This window comes from Pestalotiopsis fici, assembly GCF_000516985.1.
Source record: "Pestalotiopsis fici W106-1 unplaced genomic scaffold PFICI_Scf_8, whole genome shotgun sequence".
Taxonomy (NCBI): Eukaryota; Fungi; Ascomycota; class Sordariomycetes; order Amphisphaeriales; family Sporocadaceae; genus Pestalotiopsis; species Pestalotiopsis fici.
This window is the reverse complement of record NW_006917098.1, coordinates 602,679-627,346: the sequence shown is the minus strand read 5'-3', so window position 1 is coordinate 627,346 and position 24,668 is coordinate 602,679. Positions and strand designations below refer to the sequence as shown.

At 52.0% G+C, this 24,668-nt stretch overlaps 6 protein-coding genes across 6 annotated transcripts; 1 reads left to right on the top strand and 5 right to left on the bottom strand.

The window, feature by feature from the left end:
• Positions 1–238: 238 nt before the first annotated feature.
• Positions 239–2,767, bottom strand: PFICI_10893 (uncharacterized protein; the record flags this gene model as incomplete). The annotated part of the gene is made up of 1 exon (XM_007839474.1): positions 239–2,767. The coding sequence occupies one exon, from the start codon at positions 2,765–2,767 to the stop codon at positions 239–241; it is 2,529 nt and encodes an 842-aa protein (XP_007837665.1).
• A 2,057-nt stretch (positions 2,768–4,824) lies between these two features.
• On the bottom strand, positions 4,825–7,205 carry PFICI_10892 (uncharacterized protein; the record flags this gene model as incomplete). The annotated part of the gene is made up of 5 exons (XM_007839473.1): positions 4,825–5,352; positions 5,403–6,316; positions 6,371–6,810; positions 6,998–7,119; positions 7,200–7,205. The coding sequence occupies 5 exons, from the start codon at positions 7,203–7,205 to the stop codon at positions 4,825–4,827; spliced, it is 2,010 nt and encodes a 669-aa protein (XP_007837664.1).
• A 1,662-nt stretch (positions 7,206–8,867) lies between these two features.
• On the bottom strand, positions 8,868–10,327 carry PFICI_10891 (uncharacterized protein; the record flags this gene model as incomplete). Its single annotated transcript, XM_007839472.1, has 3 exons — positions 8,868–9,138; positions 9,210–9,450; positions 9,520–10,327. The coding sequence occupies 3 exons, from the start codon at positions 10,325–10,327 to the stop codon at positions 8,868–8,870; spliced, it is 1,320 nt and encodes a 439-aa protein (XP_007837663.1).
• Positions 10,328–11,136: 809 nt separating this feature from the next.
• PFICI_10890 (uncharacterized protein) lies at positions 11,137–12,602 on the top strand (the record flags this gene model as incomplete). The annotated part of the gene is made up of 3 exons (XM_007839471.1): positions 11,137–11,850; positions 11,921–12,102; positions 12,191–12,602. The coding sequence occupies 3 exons, from the start codon at positions 11,137–11,139 to the stop codon at positions 12,600–12,602; spliced, it is 1,308 nt and encodes a 435-aa protein (XP_007837662.1).
• Positions 12,603–13,167: 565 nt separating this feature from the next.
• On the bottom strand, positions 13,168–13,758 carry PFICI_10889 (uncharacterized protein; the record flags this gene model as incomplete). The annotated part of the gene is made up of 1 exon (XM_007839470.1): positions 13,168–13,758. One exon carries the CDS (start codon positions 13,756–13,758, stop codon positions 13,168–13,170), a length of 591 nt encoding a protein of 196 aa, XP_007837661.1.
• A 2,130-nt stretch (positions 13,759–15,888) lies between these two features.
• On the bottom strand, positions 15,889–21,252 carry PFICI_10888 (uncharacterized protein; the record flags this gene model as incomplete). The annotated part of the gene is made up of 2 exons (XM_007839469.1): positions 15,889–17,492; positions 17,544–21,252. 2 exons carry the CDS (start codon positions 21,250–21,252, stop codon positions 15,889–15,891), a joined length of 5,313 nt encoding a protein of 1,770 aa, XP_007837660.1.
• Positions 21,253–24,668: the final 3,416 nt, after the last annotated feature.

The window sequence follows — 24,668 nt, the reverse complement described above, 5'->3', positions numbered from 1 at the left end:
ACGACGAATTACTTTGATTCAATCATATTGATTTCCAATCATCAGGTCTGATAATCTTCAAAAACTAAAATACATAATTCATTCTCCCGAGTCATGCAAAGAGCTCCTTAATATAGGCCCTCTGCTCATTATTCGTAGCGACATATAACCAAGGTCTGAACCAAGACCACAAACAAGGTGCCTATGATGCAAATAAAATAACATGCACAAAAACGACAAGATCAAAAAACAATCAATTTTAACCCCGGAGACGACTCATAGACGGATCATACAAGGGCTCAGGCGTGACCGTGGCCGCGATCCGCCGTCCAAAGTACTCAATCTCGACGGCATCGCCCTCCTGTACCGAGCTGGGGAGGTAGGCATAGGCAACGGGCTTGCGCACCGTGTACCCAAAGGCGGCGCTGGTGACGTAGCCCTCGGCCTTGCCGGCGACAAAGACGGGCTCCTTGCCCAGGACCACGGACCTGCCGTCGTCGACGGTCAGACAGCGCAGCCTCCGGCTCACCGTGTCCTTGGAGCGGCCCTCGAGGGCGGCCTTGCCCACGAACTCGGCCTTGTCGGCCTTGACGGCAAAGTCGAGGCCGGACTCGAAGGGGTCGTGCTCGGTCGTCATGTCGGTGCCCCAGGACCGGAAGCCCTTCTCCAGGCGCAGCGAGTTGAAGGCGCTGCGGCCCGCGGCGATGATGCCGTGCGGCTGGCCGGCCTTCCACAGGGCGTCCCAGAGCCGCAGGCCATTGTCGGCGCTGGCGTAGATCTCCCAGCCGCGCTCGCCCACGTACGACAGCCGCATCACCGTCACGGGGATGCCGGCAATGGTGGCGCGCTTGGTGCGGAAGTACGTCAGGCCCTTGTTGGAAAAGTCGTCGGGGCTGACCTCTTGCATCACCTCGCGGGCGAGCGGGCCCCAGAGTCCCACGCAGCAGGTCGCGCCCGTGATGTCGCGGACGTGAGCGGGCCGGTCGGGCGTCGACTGGCTCTGCAGACGCGCCTCGCGGGTAAAGTAGGCCGTGTCGACGGGGCCGTTGACGCCGACCTGGAAGAGCTCGTCCTCGAGGCGCGCCACAGTGATGTCACTGCGCACGCCGCCGTGCTCGTTGAGCAGCAGGGTATAGGTGACGGCGCCCGGCTTGCGCGACACGTTGCCCGTGGTCATGCGCTTCAGCAGGTCCACGGCGCCCTTGCCCGAGATCTCGAGGCGCCGCAGCGGCGTCATGTCGTACATGGCCACGGCGTTGCGCGTCTTCCAGGCCTCGGCGGCCGCAATGGGCGAGTAGTACCGCGCCGACCAGGCGTCGCGCTCCACGGGCTTCCACTCCTCGGGCAGCTCGTCGAGGAGCTTGGCATTGGACTCGTACCAAAAGGGGCGCTCCCAGCCGCCGACCTCGAGGAAAAAGGCGCCGAGCTGCTCCTGGCGGGCGAAAAAGGGCGAGACGCGCATGTTGCGCGGCGACTCGCGTGGCTGGTGCGGGTGTAGGATATCGTAAATCTCGACAAAGTTTTGCTGCGACGTCTCGCTCACGTAGGCCGACGTGAGCTGGACCTGTTCGAAGCGGGCAATCTCGCACTCGGCCAGATCGATACGGGAGCGGCCATCGGTAAGGACTTCGGCCACGGCGCGCGCCACACCCGCCGAGTGTGTCACCCAGACGGCCTCGGCGACGTAGAAGCCGTCGAGGTGCGGTGCCTGACCGACCAGCGGCCCACCGTCGGGCGTAAAGGAGAAGATTCCGTTGAAGCCGTCGGCAATCTCGCAGCCTTTGAGTGCCGGCAGCAGCTCCTGCGAGAGCTTCCAGGCCGGGTCAAAGTCCTCTGTTGTAAAGTCGAGGCGCGAGGGCATCTTGTGCTCGCTAACGTCCTCGGTAGCTTGGGCCAGCGAGGCGGCATCGACGGGGATGGGCCGGTGGCCATAGTAGCCAATACCGTACTGTTCGCCGTGTTCGCGATAGTAGAGATCTTGGTCTTGGTACCGCAGGATTGGTAGTCTGGCCGAGTTTGGCTTGACTACTCCGTTGGTGTGTCCATTGGTCTCGGCATGTCCGTTGGTTAGGACTCCATTGGTGTGAGGCACGGGTGTCGTTTTGGCGTATTGGTGGGCCATTGGCAGCAGTGGTACTGGCAGACCGACCATTTTGCCAATCTCGACTCCCCAGAAACCAGCGCACGAGATGACGATATCGGCCGGGATAGTGGCATCTGGTGTGATGACGCCCGTGACGCGGCCATCTGCCTTGTCAATTCCAGTCACCGGCGTCAATTCGATGTACTTGACTCCAGCGGCTCTTGTTCGCTCAATCAAGAGCTCAACAGCTCTTGCAGCGAGAGCCAGGCCATCTGTGGGAATGTGGAGACCGGCGAGAACCAGATCGGTGTTCAGGCCAGGATAGAGCTTCTGGCACTCTTCTTTGGTAATGATTTTGGCGTCGATGCCATAAGAGTGAGCATAACCAAGCTTGCGCTTGAGCTCCTCGACTCTCTCGGGCGTGGTGGCGATTTCCAGGCCACCGACTTGGTTGAAGCAGCTCTCGCCTTCCTTTTCTATCGACAAGAACTTCTCGACTGTGTAGCGGGCAAACAGTGTCATGGTCTTGGAGGCATTGGTTTGAAACACCAAGCCCGGAGCGTGTGATGTCGATCCTCCTGGCATGCGCAGGGGACCTTGCTCAACAACCGTCACGTCCGTCCATCCCCGCGAGACCAGCTCATCTGCAATGTTGGTGCCGACGATGCCGGCACCGATAATGACAACGCGTTGTGAAGTGGCCATGGCTGTGAATGGCCGGCCTATACCCTTTCGACAAGGGGGTCAAGAAAAGAGGTCTGTGCTGAATCGCTCTAGGACAGACACCTCTAACGAAAATGCCTGGGGAGAAATCAAACTCGGGCACAATATAGGAATGATTCAATGGTCGTCAAAAAGGCCAATTGATCGAATAAGAGTCGTGATAGGGTCAATGATGCGTCTGAGTTGAATCTCGATTTGTTATAATATGCTCCCAAGTAAGCTCATACTATAATGACTTATATGATATTGAGCTAATCTATGCCGAAGCCATCATAGGCCAAGGTTATCGGCCATACAGACCATCGGCGCAAGAGTGTGGATCACGTGATCGGTATACGATGACCGGATACCGTGTCACTGACCGAGCCACAGTGCCTTTGCCTCGCCTTGGAATGGGTGTATCCTCTATGATCGAATGCCTCCTCACGCCGTCGCTATCTTTAGAACTAGTCCATACGTTTCCCAAATGTGGAGGGTGTCCCAGAGATAGATCTACAGCTTATCTTCCACCCACGCAAGTGGTCCCCGTACATCGCGATTCGAGATATGACTCGTGCGAATCGTTATTGAGCATGGGATTTTGAGACCCTGCAGATCAGTCTTGGCCGTGAAGATCCCAGCGATCACAGATAGGTATAATGAAGCATATGCCGAAGAAGTCAATCTGTTGTCACTTCCAAGCGTATGGAACGGTGGGCGGTTCAATTTCTAGTACAGTGAAGAATCGCAAGTCTTTAGCGCAATATGCTTATACATCCTTCCGTTGCGGGGAATGGTTCGTGCACTGAAGCTCGTGGAGGTTGGAAAGCTTGGGTTTGGGGCTCCACGGGGCCATTACCACGGTCGTGGCAATTATGTAATTTGAACAAAATATCGTCGTCTTTGGGGTCACAACATCTCTGCAATACGACGGGCACATGACCATCACTCTCCAAGCTGGACAACGTAGGGCGGGACCCCAAGAAAGTCACCTGGCCGGGGCCAGACTCTAGGTAGTGTAACAGATTTGCTCCGGGCGCCTGAAACGTTGACACATCAATTCTGACGGCTCGAGGGCCAACGGTCGGCTTACGCCTCATCGAATCAGGCGAGTTTGGATTTGTCTGACTATGCTAGTTGCGAAGAGTCGCCCATGGGTTGGAGGACATGTGCTCACTGCCAAGGGAGGATAATCAAGCGAACGGTTCGTCTGTCGCCTCCGCCGCCCGCCCGCGCTATTGAGCGGGACGCAAGGGAGGCTAGGCTTGGGTGGATTTCGAGATGGATGCAGGGTTCTCGTGTTTTCCTATGATTGTACAAAGCAGTATTACCATTTCATGCAGGGATACGATTACCTATTTAGGGACAACTTATCATGGATGGAGCCAATCGGTGAGTGGGCCCGGTCAACCCGCCTGCACGCATCGAGCTTGATCATAGAAGCGCCGAGATCGGGTGTCGCTGTGTGTGATAAGCTGCTACCGTTTATTGGTTCAATGCATTGATTCTTACCCCAGATTCCCCGGCAGATCCTCAAAGCTCGCCGCTAGGACAGAAGCTGGCCTTTTTCCTGCTTATCTCGATGCAGCATGAGCCGCAGGGGTCCGAATGCTGAGCTATTGGGTCTTGGTGGCCTGGGCCCGATGCTGTCATGGCCCATGATATTTCCAAGGTTGGGTGGACTATGCGATCCACTTGAAAACATGCTGCAGCCTGTCTAGAGCGGCGAGCCATATGGAGACATAAATCCACTCGTGATATGTTGATGACTGATGACTAGTTGTCGGATTGATAGAGCTCACACTGGCCTGACGAACAGCTCATCATGATACACATCAAACATCTATCGGGGCCACGATGCCGGAGACTTTAGCCCGGGTCATGACACATTTGCTTTAGCAATCGCGTAGGACTGTTGCAGAAGCGCTTCCGGTGAATGTAAACAAGCTCAAAGTGCAGAGAATTGAATGTTGCTCGATTGGTATCGTATACATGTTGACGTCTGTTTTGAAAATTGCTGCCGTAGCTTCACCGAATCCACATGAAAGCCACTTCAACGGCTAGTAGAATGTGGCATTGCTGAAGTTCCCACCCTCCCACCATGGTTGTTGGGCACGATTATCATTCATTCCTGACTGGGCTTCCAGTAGGCCCAGATCTCCAAGACTTGCGAACTGCGAAAGATCTGCATACAGCCATGGGGTAGTGTTAAACGTAAGATTGTCCGTTGGCTCGAGGTTAGTTTCATTCCAAACCATGTTGCGTGGAGTATCAGGTTTTGTAGAAGCAGAAGAGGCAAGAGGTGCTGTTTGTCCTCCATCAGTTGTATCGACGTTGATCTCTGGCGACGACGCGACGACAATTTCTAGCAACGTGCACTCGCTAAGATCTTCTTGGGCCATCGTCGGGGTCAGTGAAGCATCCAACAAGTCGACAGAGTTGGTAGCAGGCGTCATGGTCATGCAGTTAAACTGCAAAATGTCCCACATCAAGGGTACACTCAAGTTTAGCTTGGATGGCATCCAGTCCTCCCCATCCATATTATCCGAATCGGCAGCGATTCGGGTCATCCTATCCAGATTATGATCCTAATTTCAAAGTTAGCCCGTATGCCGCTGAGCAGATAATAAAGACATACCAAAGCTGCGCAAGCTGCAGAGTGGGCTGTGAAGCTCTTGAGAAACTGCCTACACTTGGCAAAATCGGTGTGTGATTTATGTTTCAGCCTAGCTGCTGCTGCACAGCAGTAGTAAAGATGCACCGTGGCAGCAATGGCGGCCATGTGTGCAAAGAATGGATCGGTGAGCTTTACTTGCTTGTCCACAATCATGTCTATGATTCGAACGATCCAAGTCGCATGAATCAGCGCCAGCTCAGACGACCGCCTCCAGAAAGTATTAGGAATCGCCAGGTTTGGGTTGTGCTGAGCTCCGACAATGTAGAGAAATGGGTGGTTGAGGACCGTGGGAATGGAGTGGTATGTGAACTGCTCCTTTAGCCATGCCGCCCAGTAGTCATGCTCACTTCTCAGCTCGTCTCTTTTTCGCTCGTAAAACTTGACCGAATCATAGCGGTGACACATGGGAATCCGATTCTCCGTTTCCAGAAAGTCAGAGCACACCATGGCATATGTCGAGTCGTGTCGCCACGGCTCTTTCAGTATGTTCTGCGAGCAATCCGAAACATACTTTCTCACTCTACTCCATACCCATCCCAGCCGAAGGCCTGTATTCCATATCCCTGGTTCATCCGGGGTTGAGGTGCCAAGACTATCTGTTGGGAGAGGTGGTGTTTTGGGACCCAAGTCCGAGAAAAATCCGTGGACACCGCCAGCTGGACCGTAACTTGGCCTTCCAATCTCGACGGGTATGCTTGGTAAGCCGTTCGGTCTACCATAAAAGTGTTCAAGCAATTGTAGGCTCCAGAAAAGCTTCTTCTTTCGTTCCATGGTTGGATCTGAACCAGTGTATATTGATTCCATGTCAAGCATGGCAGACCGGCAGAGTTGAATAGCAAGGCCGAGATGAAATTGGCCAAGATGGGGGTTGCCATCTATAATAATGTCAATTTAGTTGTCAAAAATTCTGTGTTTGCTTCCACACGCACCTATGAAAGTAGAATACGAGAGTAGACACAAGCTCTCAATAGTCGGAAGGCTCACAGCACCGTTGGCAATGCGCAGCATAATTAGATGTCTCGCATCGTTGCCATAGTGGCATGGCTGAGAAATTTGCCTGGGGGAGAAATGTGAAGTCAAGGCCAGGATGCTATATACAAGTTCATCAGGCAGTGATGCAAAATTGGAGACATCCTCCCTCTCAAAGCACCAAATGGGTTGTCTGTGGCAGTGACTAAAATAGGTCCTGATGCCACGGGCAATGTCAGTCTGATCTGGCCGCGGTCTTGAGTTTGTAGAGTCAGTGTGAGTCCCCGAGTTCAGACTTGCGGGAGTGCTTCGCTCAGGAACCGGACTGGGGGAGTAAGACTCCTCGGATATGTCAGAGACATCTTTCGACGGCCTACGAGGAGCTGGGGTATATGCTGGCCTGGAGGAATAGTCAGTTTATTGCAGAGCACACGCAGCAGCACCAAAAAATGAGTGCTACAGCTTGGGATAGGTTCATGGATTACAGGTTTCCGTTCAAGATGCGATCAAGCTTCTCTTCTAGGTTCGCGAGCCTCTCTTCCTATCGACTGGTCAAGAGACGCTCATCAATGGACGGTGTGTCACACGACGATGTACCGAATGGCCGCTCCGTGAATTTTTGATCACGGGCGCATAAGAACACGGCTGGTTGAGGCGTGTGCAAGTAGAACATGCTGGCTTCTCGCCCGGGCAACGGGTCTTTTTCCTCCTGTTACCAGTAGTTGTTAGCAATTGAACAAGACAGGAGTGTTGTGATATGGCATAATTTTACTTACCTGCAGGGTAAACAGGCATTGTGTGATCTTCGGCGGCCACGTAGATTACTGCTGTTCTCCGCTTGGGGCGTCATGAATCACGAGATCCGAAACAATTTTGTTCCTTTTTTGGTTTTCTGTTCTTTTTCTTTACTTTCTTTCTCCTTTTCCTTCTTTTCAGATACTCAGATACGGGACAGTGAAAGAAAGTGTGGGGTCAAGAATGAGAGGTCAGGGTGGTGTGGGTGGGTTCAAATGTTTAGGTAGGTAGATCGAGGACGGCGACAGCTGAGAAGCAGCAGCAGCAGCAGCAGCAGCAGTAGCAACCTGAGCGCAACTTGAGCTTAGCACTAGCACTGGATTGGCGTCGGGTTTCGGGGGGTTTGGTGGTGGGAAAGTGGAAAGGCGGCAGCAGTGAGAGCAAGAGCAGAAACGCGCCCGCGCCCACGCCTGCCTCCACTATATTATCATGATTATCTACCCAATCTACTATCTAAGAAGATAAATGACCAACCTCCGATTCGTGCGCGAGTCACACTTTTTGATTCGATATCGTTTGGCGCCGACGCCGGCGATAAGCCGTATATAGAATGGTGGGTAGACAGAGAAAATGAATTGGCTGGTAGTGATGGTAGAGTAGAAGAATCAGAGGGTAGAGAATGGAGGATTGTTTTTATAGATGGAATCATGCATGTGGTTCTCGTCTCCAAATTTACTGTCTATTGTTATGTCCATGTCCGACCCCCGAGGTGAGTGACGCTAAAATTACAGCTTGTCTGGCGCACCTGCCAAATTTCCGTAGTGTAGCTAGGTACCTAACCTAGGTAGCAGCAATCAATCCCAGATAGCGCTGCCGAAGAGGACCGACCCCCCTCTTCTTCTATTCAAGCATTCTTCTTTCTCCTCTTTCCAACCCCCAGTCAACCCCAATGTAACATGGAGACGTCGCAACAAACAGCCATTGATCACCAGTACTCCCGTTTGAGATGCAGGAAATAAGTATTCCGAGCAGTCGGTAGCAGAAACAGAACAGGTCTCAGACTTCTGGAGTGCATACCATGTATCCTCTAGGTAGTATGTAGGTAGTAATCAATGACGGAAACTCGCAGCGCTAGCATACAATCAGCGGACCCAACGGTTTCCACCCAGAAGAGCAAAGTACTGGAAATGTGGAAACCGTGCTTCATTGCTTATATACTCTGTACTCCGTACATTACATACTCTAAGCATCCTAGTGGCTGTAACAGTCTACGGTATAACTACCTGTCTGTATACCTAGCAATATGTACCAAAGTCAGCTTTGTCCATGGCTCAATGATTGGGCACAGAATAGCAGCGGCAAGGGACAAATCCATGCACTGGCTGTAAGCAGGTAACCTTAGGTTAGATGAACAGAGCAGCAAGTCGTACCAAATGGAAATGGATATGCACGGTAGTTCATGAACTACCTCATTTGGTCTAGAGAAAATGATCTCTGGTATTCTGCATGTTTCTATGCAGAACAACCTTGTTCTTGTTCTTGGGTCTCGACGAGATCACATATTGTGGGCACTGCAGAGGCATCATATAAACATGTTATCATTAACTTGGTAACCTTTGTGACTACCGTATTTACCTTCCAAGGTTGGGGTGAATGACCCCAATTTACCATAAAACAAAACGGTACTTCTGTCAAACAATTGGGCAGATATAAAATATTCGCTTATAACTTTGAAGTCCTCTCAACGTCCAAGAGATCCTTCATCTCAAATCTCGGCCAGTCAGGGTTCAAGCACGGATCCGGGCGCTCGCGGTCCCAAGCCCACTTCTGCACCAACTCGGGAGCCAGCGAACCCTCAATCATCTGCACGACATACTTTCCAAGTACTGGGAAGAACTTGTATCCGTGGAAGTTTCCGCAGGTCGCAACATACAGACCCTTGGCACCGGCATGAGGCGAGATGATGAAATCAGAGCTCGTTGTGAATGCATCCCTTTGGACGGATATATTAGCCAAAGAGAACCACAAGTGTGGTTTGGTGGTTGGTATGCAGAGAACACTTACCAGCAAATTCGGTGCTTCTCCATTTTCCACGAGGCACCATTCTTGCCATAAAAGACCTGATTGGCAAAGTCAATGTCCTCCTTGAGCTTGGCAGAAACCTTCCACTGGGCATAGTCTGGCTCTGCGGGCGGCGCTGAGAGGAAGCGGCCGGGTAGCACCTCTCGAGTGTCTCTGAAAATGGTTTGTCCCCACCACTTGAGCTCCTTGTCCGCTGTTGGTGGGAGACTGCCAATAAAGGGACCTGTGCTAAAAGTTAGCTAATTGCTTTCAGTCATGCAAATGGAAAAAAAAAAAAAGATAAAGAATTTACCTGTGGCGGCTGTATATCCCTGAACACCAACCGGCATTTGCGCATATCGCTTGTATGATTCGTCGTCCAGTTTGGTCATTCCCGTTGTAATGCCTCCGGCCACGATTCGAGAACCGGCGCTAATATCCTTGATGCCGCTGCTCTGGGCGCTGTATTCCAGCAACTTTGGCGTGTAGGCTCCCGTGCACAGAATGGTGTGGGAAGCGCTCAAAACCTCTCCTCTCGTCGTCTTGATTCCAGTGCATCTGCCGTCCAGGTCGAACTGCAATGAGCCAACTTCGCCCACGTGGTACTTGACGCCCAGCTCCAGGGTCCTCTTGGTCACGGCCCTCAGGGCGTCGCCAGCAGCCGCCCATCCACTAGTCTTGTTGACGAGCACCTCCTTGACACCAGTGTAGTCGGCGTCCTCAAAAAGACCGCCGTACAGCTTGCGAGCCTCCTCAATTGGCACGGCCTGGAGATCAGCCGTGCGGCCGAGCTTCTTGTAGTTGTTGATGACATCCTGCGCATAGTCGCTGCGGCACATCCAGTAAATGCCCGTCTCGTGAAAGTACGGCTTCCACAGAGGGTCCGACTTGAAGATATCCTGGGCCTCTAGAGCGAGCTGGCAGTAGACAATGTCATCGTAATCGGCGCGCACCACCTTGTTCCAATCCCACGACGCAGCCACACGGCTTTCTGCGTCATATGCGTCCCGATCGACAATGGTTACTGACGCATGGGGATATCTCTGGATCAGGTGATAGGCAGTAGAAACACCAAAAACACCTGCGCCGACAATGATGTATGAAAGCCCTTCCGAAGCCATGTTCAACGATGAAAGGAAAAACAGAAAATGATGCTATGCCGGTGTAATGAGGAGATTGATGCAACACACTACACAATGACTGTCACACCCACGGTATGTCGTCTGGTCAATTGGGATTATTTGAGGAAAAAGATACCCAAATGAATAATATTTTCTTTATTTTTCAACAGACAGCTAGAAAAACTACTCCAAACTTCGCCAAGTATTGCGGCTCACCATCCGACATCGTCGCCTTGGTTGAGAGGGGGCAATAGACACGAGTGGGGTCGGCCGGAATTCCGATGACCGGTTCAAGGGCCCGGCTAGTTTTCATGATCGAATGTTCATGACCACCAGCATCGTTGCTATTGGCAAGCTATTCTGTAATGGACAACAACGCCTCTCAATAATGTTGCCCAACTTCTAGCACGACCGTATTGGTTCTACAACTTTATCTGCCATGTCATAGTGCAGCCCAAATCCCCACCCACCGATCACGTGAGCGTATCTTTATCAAGGACCCCGGATCGGCAGGGCGGTGTTCAGTTCCGGTCATGTGACCGGTCGCTATATCTCCCAAATCGGGAAAGTATACGATCGTCTGAGATATGGACGGCATCATGATTAGCCAAGACAAGAGGCTGGATGGTGCTAACCGGATAGGATAGTACGGTGCCCATATCATATATCAGAGACTGATAAAGAACCCAGAGAGGGCACGGGTCCCCAATAGTCTGAGTAATAAAAGAAGCCATCCTCGAGTATACTGTCATCCAGTTCACAAGAGGTGTAAGACACACATCTTTACACACCAAACACACACATTCAAGATGTTTGAATTAACTTCTTACTATTCGCCAAACCTTCTCTTCTTTGGCCTGTTCGCTTCGGCGCTGGCCATGGGCTTATCGCTTCTGTCGAAATTCCTTAGTCAGAAGTCGATAGACTCGACAGAATCATCAAAGCCATCGCCCGTCAGAGCCCTGCCGGCATCATGGTATACATCTCAGGACATGTACGAGCTCGAGAGGCGCGCCATTTTCTCCAAGCGGTGGCTCCTCACTACTCACAGCCTCCGAGTTCCCAACAAGGGTGACTGGATCCGATACGAGATTGCCAATTTCCAGTTCATCATCTCCAGAGATCGCACCGGCACCATCAATGCCTTTCACAACATTTGCAGACACCGTGCCTTCCCGGTCGTCACTGAGCCAAAGGGCAACAACAGCATTCTCGCCTGCAAATATCACAACTGGACCTATGGCATGAACGGAAAGCTCACCAAGGCCCCCGGCTACCAGGAGCTGCAGGGTTTTGACAAGAGCAAGAACGGTCTCTTCCCCATCCACGTCCACATTGACACCAACGGCTTTGTCTGGGTCAACCTCGATGCCTCTGAGAAGCCCACGCCATGGAACGAGCACTTTGCTGGCATCGACACACAGGATCGCTTCAAGGCTTACAACTGGGACGATTACGAGTTTGACCACACCTGGGAGATGGAGGGCGAGTACAACTGGAAGATTCTGGCCGATAACTACAATGTGGGTATCACTTTTCAAAAGAACTTCTTAATGCAAGACGAGAAGCTGACATTTCGTGACTCGAAAAAAGGAGTGCTATCACTGCCCGACCACTCACCCCGATATTCCTCAAATCGCTGATCTCGAGGCATATGGCGTCGTCACTGAGAAGGGATATGTCCAGCACCTCGGTCGTCCTACCCCAGAACAGATTGCCAAGGGTTTCAATGTTGCCGCCACTTACTACTTTCCCAACGCATCCATGAACGTATCGTAAGTTTTCTCCTCTTGCTCTTCGTCTTATCAAGTTGAAGAAGAGAAAGGAAGAAATCAAATGACTAACATGACTATTTTCACACAGACCTCACTTCTTCTTCATGCAACGCTTCGTGCCCAAGGGCCCCAACAAGTCCATCATGAGCTACGAGGTGTACCGCAACAAGGGCTCGAGCGACGCCGACTTTTCCGTCATCAACGACATTTACAAGCGCATCATGTCCGAGGACAAGTACCTGTGCGCCAACGCCCAGGCCAACATCAACGCCGGCGTCTTCGTCAATGGCGAGATGCACCCCCGCCTCGAGCAGGGTCCCCTCTTCTTCCAGTCCTCGGTTCGCGACGCCGTCACCAACCACCACAAGGCCGAGCGCCGCGCCGGTCGCGAGATTTGGCCCGCGCGCCAGCAGCTCCCCGGTAATGCCAAGGTTACTGAAAATGATATCAGCTTCTGCTCCTCCATGGATTGCTCCAAGACCGAGGGTCTTGATTGGTAAAAAGATACAACGTCATGGTGGAACAGGTTCTGATGTGTAAAGCTGTCGTCTCTTTTATTTTTCATTTAGCGTAGCATTTGTTTGTGTGCAAGCATTTGGTGGCATCAGGGGTGGTTCAAATGTTGGGTTATGAATACAGGTTGGTTTGGTTATCAACGGAAATGATGTTCGAGATTGATGAATTAGTACTATCACTATTAGCCACTGGTAGATTAAAATGATATCCTTGACTGACTACTTGATTGCACCGTAACTTGGATTTGGCGTGATAACGATTCAGGACGAAGCAGTATTTATTTACACTCTATTGCGTCGGTGGTTAACACCCGAGACTCAAGGTATCAGGTGATATAAATCAAGAGGAACCATATTTCTAGCAATGAATAAAGGACCGTGTTAATGTAATCTACCAAATAAACCGCGAATGACGCTACCAAGAACCCTCGCTATGCAAATGCTACTCCCAAACCAAAACGATACTGGAATGCCAAACCCAGACCAAGACCCAAATCAAAACCATCTTTTAAACCAAATCACCCGTTTCAAATGTAATGTTGGCACCAACTTAGTAGGCAACAAAGCTCAAACCGTTGGGGACACCCTGGGCCGGGTTGAAGGAACCCGCAAAGTCCTGTCCGACAGAGACGACATCAAACTCGCCGACAGCCGCGCTCTCCAGGACAATGGTCTGGCCGGCGGGGCAGGGGAAGCCACCAGCATAGACAAAGGGCACGTTGGGGTCAACGACAAAGTCGCCGCTCTGGCCGGGGACAAAGGCGATGCGGCCCAGGGCCTGGTCGCGCAGGTTACCGTTGGCCTGGCCGGCCAGGTCGGTAATGCCGGTCGAGAAAAAGTCGAGCTCGCCGGTCCCGACGACCGAGTCGGTGGCGCGGCCGGAAAAGAAGCGGGCGGCGCACGTCTTGCCCGCCACGGCCGCGGGAAAGGTGATCGAGTACAGGGTCGACAGCTCGATGTCGCCGTTGCGCGCCGTGGCGGTGCCCACGGCAAAGACGTTGTCGCCGTCGATGACGTCGTGCGAGGCGAGCTCGCTGGGCAGGATGATGTAGCCCTCGGCGGTGGCCTGGCGGGCGCGGATTGGGGTGGTGCGCGCGCTGGCGGCGGCAATGAGGAGGGTGATGGCAGTGAAGGACTTCATTTTGATTATTTATGATTTAGAATTATAAAAATCTAAAGAGATGAATTATGAAAAGTAGAAAGAATGGTTGATTGTTCTATTGTATGTGTTGAAATGTGCTGATTGATGTTCTGAGATATGATCGTTTTCTCGACGCTCACCCACTCTCTTTATATACTTTTCCATTCTTGACCATCCGTCCACATCTTCATCAGTCAGACGACTATTCCGTTCACACAGCCTGTGGTTGAAGCCATCGCGAGAAGTTCTATTTTTGCTTGCACCCTTACTGTGACTGAGCCTCGAGCGAGTGGTCTGCCAAGCGAGGCGACTGGCCGCCATTTCCATGGATCTCTCTTGGTCTGATTGGCTGATATGAACTAGTCTGGCTTGGCTGAGTCTTTTGATTGGTCTGATGCTCGAGTAGACTTCCATTTACAGTAGTTTTCTTCTGTTCCTGCACAAGGAATCGTCTGCACCGCCACGGGCAAGAAACAAAAATGAGAGTCGTAAAAGTCGAAGTCGGGTTAGGCTATCGTGAGGCTTAACCAGGGTGCTGACATCAGCACTATAAGCACAGCTGGGCAACTCAGCTTTGTCTTAAATACACAAGAACAACTGGAGCGACGACAGCTCGGGCATGTGGAATGTTGTAGGCGCTTGGCAATGTGGCTCCACTAAACAAAGTCCTTTTTGGTGCGCCGAGTTTCTTATGCCTTATTAGCCCGCACTCATCACCCGATGCCTCTCGTATAGATATCAGCCATAAGCTGCCCAAAATGCCCACAGGCAGATGTCGGCCGCATATTGTTAATAACGGTTATGAGATTTCCGCCCATTCCCGGATGGTGTGGAATCAGCCTCTTTGTAACGTTCCTTTCCAGCTTATAGAATATTGCGCCCGTATGCCGTTATGCCGGTCCGAGCAGTGGCTGATGGACTAGCAGCCGCGCCCACGGACAACGGCTCAGCAATATCAGCATCAGTATGTAATTTATGGATGAGGGAAAAAGATGGCGTTCAACACCCACATAAAAGGCAAAAAGAACAATTTTGAATTGTACCATTCTCTCGATCGGGGAATTGAACCCCGGTCTCCAGCGAGTTCAATTGTAATTGAATGACAAGCTGGCATACTGACCACTATACTAATCGAGACGACAAGTGCTGGTGACTTTGTTGAAGAAGGAAGAGTTATTATCATATCAGAATGCAAAATTTGCACATGTCTCCACCATGTAGATAATTTTGTGACTGGCATGACTCTGTCTCAACAACAAAGATTACATAGGTAGGTAGGTAGGTCTATGGTGGTCGGCGACGAGGTCGAGTAGATCCACTCCACGGGAAATGAGGGACCGCGCCGCACACTACCAGATCAATTTGGGGGAAATGATCCATGCTACGTTTGTGTGCGGCGCCGTCTGGGAGGATCAGTCTTCAATAATACAAAGGAACATGAACTGTTTGTTTCTAGATGCCACGTTACTCCATCTAGTTTCTATCAGAGCACGACGAATGAACTATAAATATCTGTCGAGAAATGTAGATCTCGTTCGTATTGCCAGTCTCCCTTTACGTACATGCCCACACACGGTGACTTGCCAAGGCTCTCGGCTACCTACCCCGAGATCACAGGCCGGATTTACGTAGGAACAATCACTGTGGCGGTCGGTCACCTCGTATCGTTCAGCAATGGACATGAAACTTGATATTCAGAACTGCATTCAGGAGGCACAGCCCTAAAGCGCAGGCATCATTGACGGAGCAAGCACAAACCAAGCATGTCATGATTGAATGAAAAATATGTCCAATAGACAGATGATACATATAGTATAGTATGCTAACATCCTGGGCCTGTAACTTCTTCACCGGTTGCCCTGGTTTTCTTGTAACGACGGTTATTCCCACGTAGAGAATTACTTGGCGACAATAAAGTCTCTGATCATTACCCGTGGCCACTCGCTTATGCTCACATGAATATCCTGTGAGCCACTCGATATGAGAGTTACGGCTCTGCCTCGGAGATAGTCTGTGAGCCGTGCCATGCTCTGCTCGTTGCGGCGCGGCGCTTGTACTGTCTTCACTACTCTCCAAAGTTGTAGACATTATATATATTCATTTATGGCGTGCTTTGTGCCATTCCAATGATCAGCCATCCGCATCGGTCACCGCAACAGTTGGTACTGGTGGTACTTCTTCGGTGGGTGGTGGGCTTTTGGGTGCCTCTCCATCGACTGGCGCATCTCCGGCGCTTGCGGTACTTCCACTCTTCAATCTTCTCCGCCTGGCTCGCCTTTCTTCGGCTGCATTGCGACGCATGTTGCTGCTGTTCTCTCCACCCTCCTCAGCTCCGTCCCCACCGCTGCGCATGTCGCGAAGCAGCATCTCCGCCCGGGAACTCAGACTGTCTTCAGCTGCTTCAGCCATGGCCACATCGGCAGAGTCTGGTGACAAAAGTCCAGGGCTAGTAGGTCCTTCGTTTGTATCAGCGGCACTAGTGCCATCCGATCGCAGGCCTGCAGTTTCGACATCTGGGATCTCGTTGACGTCTGGAATTTTCTGCCCACTGGCGACGCGAACCTGGTGTCGGTCCTTGAGACGCGCTCTCCGCCTGCGGTCGCGCTGATCTCTCGCCTGGGGAGCGGCAGCGCGCAGCTTCTCGAGCAAGCTGTCCATGGCGCCGGCACTTGCTGGGCTCGCGGGTGCGCCGCCAACCTCGGCATTGACCGCATTGATCTTGAGCTGAGCGGCGTGCTTGCGTTTCATGCTGGCTTCATTTCTGCGTCTCGTCTCCTCCATAGTCACGTTCTTGTCACGAGACTTCTTCCACTCATTAAGGAAAAGAGCCAGTTTGGCAAAGAAGTCGCGACGAGCGCCCTCATCAGCAGGATCTTCGCCGTAAAATACCATGATATCGTTGTAAGTCTTGACCATCTCCTCGAGATAGAGACTCATCTGCTCAGCCTTTCGCCGCGCGTCCTTCATGCAGCGCTGTACGATTTGGCTGACACGGTCTTGTGGGTGGAACTTCTTAGGGTCGGACAAGTTGCCACTGTCGAGCGACATTTGTACGTTCTTGATGTTGTCAATATACTTCTTCGCATCAGACTGAAGCTGCTCGACGTTGATCTTTTGCACCGAAATGACAGACTGGATGTCCACAGTGAAACCCTCCCATTCAGGATACTGATTGCGAACAATACGCTCGACCATATCCGCAAGAGTAGACTCGTTCTTGTCATCTTTGACCATGCCAAGACGGGCGAGCGAACTGAGCTTGAAACCGCGTGCCTGCTTGTTTGCATCGTTCATGTAGTTACCGATATCCAAGATAAGGCCCAGAACGTTCATCAGCGACACGGAGTCTCGTAGAGACTCGGAGACCTCGACGACTTGCCGGATCTTCTCGTTGATCTCGTCATAGTCGGACTCGAAGCTCTTTGTAAGAGCCAGAGCACGCATCCTACTCTTCCAGTAATAATGTAATTCAAAGGCTGTGTGAAGATAGATCTGATCCTCTCTAGTAAGCTCGTTTGGATCTTGCTCCCGATCTTCTTTACTGGCATTGGGTCCCGTCCAGTCCTTGCTGTAAGGTGCCATTTGTCTCGACGTGCTGTCGGGAATAATGCACAAGTCGTCCTTCTGCAGGAAATCCATGACTACAGGATTGTCAAGAACATCCTTGTCACAGTGAATAATCATTTGCGCGATCTTTTCGACAGAAAACTGCGAAAATTTGGAAAGAGCAATAGCTAATTTATGTTAGCCTCTTGAAAGGGTTGAGAATATCAGGATAACCTTACCGTAGGCTTTTCGCAGATCTCCAGATATGATCTGCTTCTTGTCGTCTTTCTTGGAACCTCCCATGCCAATCTTCTTGATCTCCTTGGCCATGAATAGTTTCTCGACTTCATCAAGAATACCCTTCTTGCTGAGCTCAATGTACTTCTCCTCTCTTTCTTCCGCGGTGGGTGCATGTGCAGCCCAGTGACTGGCCTCCGGTGCGTCAACCTTCTCCCAATGAATGTTCTTGAGCTTCTTCTTGGGCCGCACAATGGGCAAGCCAATGGACGGCGCTGCAGGGAGATTGCTTTGCGCTGATAAGAAGTGACCAGACATGGCACCAGGCATTGGAGGAGGAGGAGGTGGTGGCCCTCCAGGAACACCGCCCGGCATAGGCGGCGGTGGAGGTGGTGGCGGAGGTCCACCGGAGCCAGGTAGGGGTGGTGGAGGCGGCGGAGGAGGAGGACCACCAGGTACTGAACCGGGCAGAGGAGGAGGAGGCGGCGGCGGCGGAGGGCCACCAGTGAGTTGACCAGGTAGAGGTGGAGGAGGAGGTGGCGGCGGCGGCGCACCCGGTAGCGCGCCCGGCATTGGAGGCGCTGGGGGAGGTGCTCCTGCAAGTGCACCGGGCATCGGAGGTGGTGGAGGAGGCGGCGGCGGCGGAGCGGCACCAGTCCCGGTAGCCTGAGCCTTGGGCGCGTCCGGGTCGCTTGGGGTGATGGGAGATTGAGATTCCATGCTGGGATGAGAGGGAGCTGTAGTGACATCATCGCCATCTTCCGAGTCGCTAGCATCATATTTCTTGCCCTTTGCTTGGATTTCAGACATGAGATTGCTGGCCTGTCTCGGGTCCATGACTGGTCTCTTGAATTCGACGAGTCTCGGCTTCTCATAGACAATGCCCTCCTCGTCGTCATCGCTTTCAGGAATCGTTTCAGCCCGGTCTTGTACCGGCTTCCTAGGTATCCTAGTCTGCCGGTTGACAGCACCAAGCACACCGCCCAGCATACTGTTGCTGAACCCTTCAGGCGGCATTCCCGAGCCCTCTGGTGCACTGAAGCCATCCATTTCTTCACGTAGAGCGCGCAGGCGGTCTGATGGGCCAACCGTGTCACCCCATACTCTACCCTCGAGCTTGTACTGTGTCTTTTGCCTTTCGATCTGCATTTGCAGCCGTTCCATGAGACGTTGCCGATCCAGAATGCCTTGCATGCGTACGGGATCTTCCGAAGGTGCTCCTGGCTTGTTATCACTACTGCCCTTAGCAGCCTGGGAAGCAGCAACATCTTGGGCGTCCCGTAGCATGAGATACAGTTCTCTGGTCTCGAGCTCATAACGCTGAGCCTCCTTTGCACGAACTGTCTGCATATTCTCAAGCTCGGCCTTGAGGCCATCAGCTTGCCGTCTCTGTGCCTCGATGAATCTGGCTTGTTCGTCAAGTTGCTTCTGCATCTGGGCAACAAGACCGTCGGCACCCAGCTCCAGTTTGGCTCTCATGTCGTCCCGCTCAGCCATGGCTGCATCGGCAATCTGCCGGCTTTCCAGGGCCTCATCTTGAGCTTGCCGTGCCTCTGAATCAGTATGTAACTTGTCCAGCAGATTCTGCACGGTAAAGTTCAAGCTCTGCTTGAGGTCCATGTTGGGAAGCCTCCTGTCCATGGCCACATAGCTGAGCATGGAGTCCACCAGTTGGAACATGCGTAACCTCTCTTCGCCTTCATTTTCTCGGATGAGTAGCAAATGCTGCAATGCCGAAATGAAGTAGTCCTGAGTTTTTGTGCCTAGGATTCGTTGTTGAATAGCATCGACGATTTGAACGGGATCATTGAGATCCTTGACATCACCCTCGATGTTGTCCTTCATACTACTGCCCTCCCGTTCGAGCACGTCTTCGTAGTCAATAGCTTCATTGGTACGATACCGCTCCACCTGCTTGTCAATCAGGTCATACTGGAAGGCCTCCATCTTGGTGAGAATCCTCTTGATTCCACAAGCACCAAATTGTGCCCGGAGATGCATCCTCAGTGTGAGATCCCTTTCTGGAGCATCAACGATCATATTGATGAGGATGAGGGTAGCGACGGCGTATTCCATGAGCAGGTTCTCCATGCCGATTCCACCACTGCGGACTTCTTCGCTGGCGCCGACCAGACTTCCCATCTTGCCTCGGCCATCGACAGTGACCTCAACAAGGCGCATCCATGCGTCAAATCGTCCATTCTCGTTCTGTTGGGTCTTGACGGCGTCCATCGCCTGAATGACCTTCATATGGCCATCGCCATCTTCCCAGTGACACAAAAAGGTGAGAACATCGCTGACGAGTTTTCTTGTGGTTAAGCGAGGTGAAATAAGTGATGTCGCCAAAGACACAATGACCTGCTGGTGGGCGAGCGCATCATCGGCACCGTACTTGTTGTTAAGCAATGCCTTGAGACATTTGACTATATCGTATTCCTTGTCGAGATTCTTCTCGCTTGTTTTGTGGTCGGATGGAGCCGCAGGTCCTACGGCGGTTTTACGATTGATTTTCAAGAGAAGTGTTGTCAGTGCTATCTGACCCTGGCACTCAATAAATCGCTTTACCCAGCCAATCTGTTGAGTTCGCAGGTTGACTTCCAGACTACCCAGGCCTTTTGTGTCAAGACTGTTATCCATGACTTTGCGAACGTACCACTCGGGGGAGCCTTCCTCATCGGAGGAGGAGATGGGGGCAACATCGACGGCCGAATATTGGTTGTTCACTTTTGCTACTTGTCTCCTTTTTTGTTCTCCCTGCATTTCGGTCAAACGATCCTGGTAGATGAGCGTCCATTTTTTCGCAGTTGGGTATGCAACCATTTGACGCTTGGCTTGCTCGGGCAAGTTGTGCCATCCTCGCTTCTGCATTAACTCGTAGAACATTTGTTCAGTCACTCGATCGTCAGCGGGTCTGGCTAGCCGGTCTGCGTCGGATCCGGCACTATTCGCATTCGACACACGATCTGGGGAATACGTGGGGCCTGGGAGTTTTGTCAAACGATGCGAGTCCCTCGCGGACAGGTTCGAATTGAATGAGCTCTGGGAAGTCGCGCTGGGTAGGGCTGGTAGTCTCGATGAGCGTGGGGTTGTCGCAGAATCTAGGGGTCCTCCATTACCTGAAAATACGCTGGATTGATCGCTTTCTCTGTGAAGTCGGCTCGCCGACCAGTTGGAATAGGCCAGCGAGTCGGACCTCTCGGTAAATTGACCATTCTGAGTGCTCACGCCACTGATTGTGCTGCCTCGGGGCGTTTGTCCGTTGGATGGGCCCCATTGCTGAAATTGGGTGTTGCGCTGCCCGGTCGATGCCATTGTCACATTCGAGGTGCCTGGTGGCGGCCGGGGCCCAGAGAGATGCGAGCCAGCAGACATGTGTGCATAGCCATGGGCATCTGCTGTGAGATATTGCTGATAATCACCGGTAGCTCTGTTCATCTGGTGTGGGAGGGGATCTCGTCGGACAGGCATCTGGTCAGGACGAGGGAGATAATCGACAGCTACAGGGTTGCGTCCGTCCCGGTTCGTGGCGTCGTACGGCAAGCCACCAGCGAACTCTGACGAGGACGAGCTGGGACGATCGACCGAGATGATGGATGATTCCCTGCCATGCCGAGATCGAGGTATGGAATGAACGGATACAGAGTCATTGTCGTCGCGCCGGTCGCTGGAGCTGCTCTTATGCTTGCTTCGCGAGAAGAACCCGGAAGCCATGATGGAGAGAGGAAAAGTTTATGTCAGGCGTCGAGAAACGCCGACACTTCAGTGGTGGTCTCCCCAGACGTCGAGTACGTGGTCTCGGCAACGGGGACAACTTTTGCTAGGAGAAAGTCGAGGTCGACGAGAGGCCGTCGTGGTGAGGACGGAGAGTCGTCGCGTGGGCGGCGGCGGTAGCAGCAGCACAGTAGTAGTTTCCGGGTTTCGATTTGGACTGCAGGTTGGAATTGAGCTAGCGAGAGCGGCGAGAGAATGTCCAATACGGTAGCTGCCGCAAAGGGGGGTCCAACCAAGCCCAGCACTGGACTTGGACTCCAGCACGGTGGATATTGGAAATCGAGATGCGGCACGCGCTATCTAGGCGACCTAGGTACAGTGCCTCGTTCTACTTTTTAGTTGAAGCTTCTTCAATCTGCTGGGTCAGGCTTCACCAGGCTTTGGGGCTAATCGCATCGTGTATGTATGTGTAGTATGTTCGGGTGCGGCGAGTAGATCGAGGTCGAAAGTGTGCCGTATCTTCTAGCGAGCCGTGCATCAGCCGTGGATGGGAGACCTGCATGAAGCGAAATCCGTTGAGCATGGGGGGTTCTTGTTCTTTTTGGACTGGCTTGTCTGGGGGGATTCATGGATGGTTCCCGCGTGGTGGCGGCGCATTTACAGTATGGAGACACTCGTCGCAGAAGCACGCGAACCTTTAATAGGACTGACACATCCGTCTTGATGGTGCGTCTGGCTTGACAGTGGGCAGAAAGATGTTGTAATCAGACGAGGGCATGGCGGACAATGAGCGAGGAAAGGGGACACTCGGACAGACAGACCTACAGAGAAGTCATAATATTCCGAATACAGGTACGCAGGCCGAGATCCTCTCAGTGGGCTTTGGGCGCCGGAAGGAGAAGAATGCTGGTGCTTGCTGGTGTGGTTGCTCAAGGTGCACACAGTACGTATGTTGTTCAATGTTGGTTGCAGCGGAAACTGCAGGAACGGAGGCAATCGCCCCCCAGTCGAGCAGAAGATGGGTATACTGCTAGTGTGGGTACTTGGAAGTTTTGGTAGAGAGATTGATCTCGCCAATGACAAAGCAAAGTTTCAGTAGGCAATGCAACACACAAAAGTTAACAAACAACAAGGTTCAAGCTGTTCCCCCTTCCTTGAGTCCTTATTGCCGGAATATTAACGAGGAATAAATTAATGACAGGAAACTCCTGTTGGAAAACAAACAAAACCACGAACCCTTCCCGAGATTATTGTTACGGTCAGATGCCCGACACAAGCGCTATTCCGTACAAATTCAAGCCCAAAGCGGATTGAGCTCAGGGGCTCCACCGACGTTTTGGGAGCCATGACTGGTTGTTGGAAAAGCCTAATGCAATTGCCTATGTTTAGACAGTTCGCCGAAATCCATCACCTGCCCAGCTATTGGCTGCCCTTCCTCCGGCTACCCTGACTTCTATTTGAATAGTATGTAAATCTTTGGTCTAATATAAACCCCCGAGAACACAAAAACTCTCACTCCTCAATATACCATGTTGGCAACTAGCTTGAGCAAACGCTTACGGATTCGTGGCAACCCGACGTATATGGTTTCTCCTGTCCTTTGTTCGGCTTCCCTTTATTGATCGAGCACCAAGTCACTGCATCATGCCAAGGTTAAGTACCACTACAGCCATGTCCATTTCTGCCGAGATAGAGACTTGGCGAAATCATCGGTTGAAACTCCATCTGGAAACCCCTGGATGCACATTTGACACATTTAAAGAAACGTGCCCGGACTGACCATAATCATGTCCACCAGCGTTTGGCTCATACATGGTGTTTTCTTTTTACTGATACCGAAATCAAATGGCTAGCTCGATACCTGGATGGAAGCATCAATGTCTGTTTGCAGACTTGTTCTTCAGCCTGACAGCGCTTCTCCCCGGCTTGGGTGGGCCGTACCTAATGTAGGGGCAGAACACTTGATGGTCTGAGCAGAAGCCGGGGAAGCTTGCTGCTGGGAAGCCTACATTAGTGGACCGTGGCTGTCAGTGCTGGCATCCATAGTCGTAGCCGTACATAGTACGATCATCTTGACAGACGATCGATGGTGTTTTCCGGATCGTGGAAGAAGCTCATCATCTTTGGGCCAATGCTTCGGTACATTAGATAATGTGCAAACGGGTCATTCTACCTGGGCCGGCACATTTGCGCAGTCATTTTATTCATGCAAGCTACTACTACCACACAGTACCTAGCTTCCCTAGTTTGTGGAAGGAAGTCAATGATTTCGCTTTCAGATGACGAAGAACACTGCCTGCTCCACAATCTGCCCGTGCCGAACCCCTTTTTATCATCTTCGTATTCTCCATCGACCTCTCTTAGCCATTTCGCTAGGAGAATTAATGCCCAGGAACCGTTGGCTGTCGATGCGCACGCGTTCACCATGGCCCAATTATTTTGACCTGCATATGGAGTCCGGAGTATTCAAACTGCGGATGCGGGCGGCGCCGTCTGGGAGGGCCTAAGAGTGCCAATGACGCGGCGCTAGTGGTACAGTCAGGAGCTGCGCCAGCTGAGCAGAGAGACATCTGGAAACTCTTCTTCTGTTTGGTAATCAGTCTGCCATCACCTCCATGCTGGAGACTGCGCAAAGCTTGTGCCCGGCTGTCTTGATTTCCACAGTTGGCCTTGTCTAGACAGCGACAACTTTTGCGCCCAGCTGTGCTGCCAATTCGGCGCCTCGGAAATTGCAGCGACTCGGGATTCCCCATTCGCGCAGACCAAGCAACGTCCGATTTGTGGCTTCTGCTTTTACTTACGTGTACGCACGCTTACTTGGCCGTCAGCCATAATCGTAATAACTTGCGAGCTGGCGCCATCATCAAGTTTTTAAAATATTTACCCCGAGTTCGAAGAATCGCAGCATCAGGTTATTTGCGAATGGCGGGTTAGACAATATGGGGTCTACTTTATCTGCTGTCAAGGTCCGTCACATCGCAGCCAACACCCGGCTGTTGCGCCGAGAGCACCATCAGGCAGCTAACTTGTCGTCCACATAGACCCTTATAGTCCCTGCCGTTATTTCGCTAATTCTATTCATTACCTGTTCTTACATTCTCGTTCCACTCTGGCGACAATACCAACAGCGTTACAGTCAATATTTACCACTAGAGTCGATATCGAATCATACATCGTCGTTCCGGGTCAGGGTGCAGAATGCAATCGCAAAATGGCTGATTCCAGCAAGGTGGCGGATAGGCATACGGGAACGCCTTGTCGCGGCAGGAGGCTCTGATGCTGGCTTTGACTCTGACGATGGCGAGGAGCTAGAAGACGTGGAAGAAGACCGTAGGCACGCGCTCAGTCTGGATACAAGCGGTCGTGTAGATCATACCGACAGTAATAGGAGGTTGAGCAGAGAGTAAGTTGAGTCA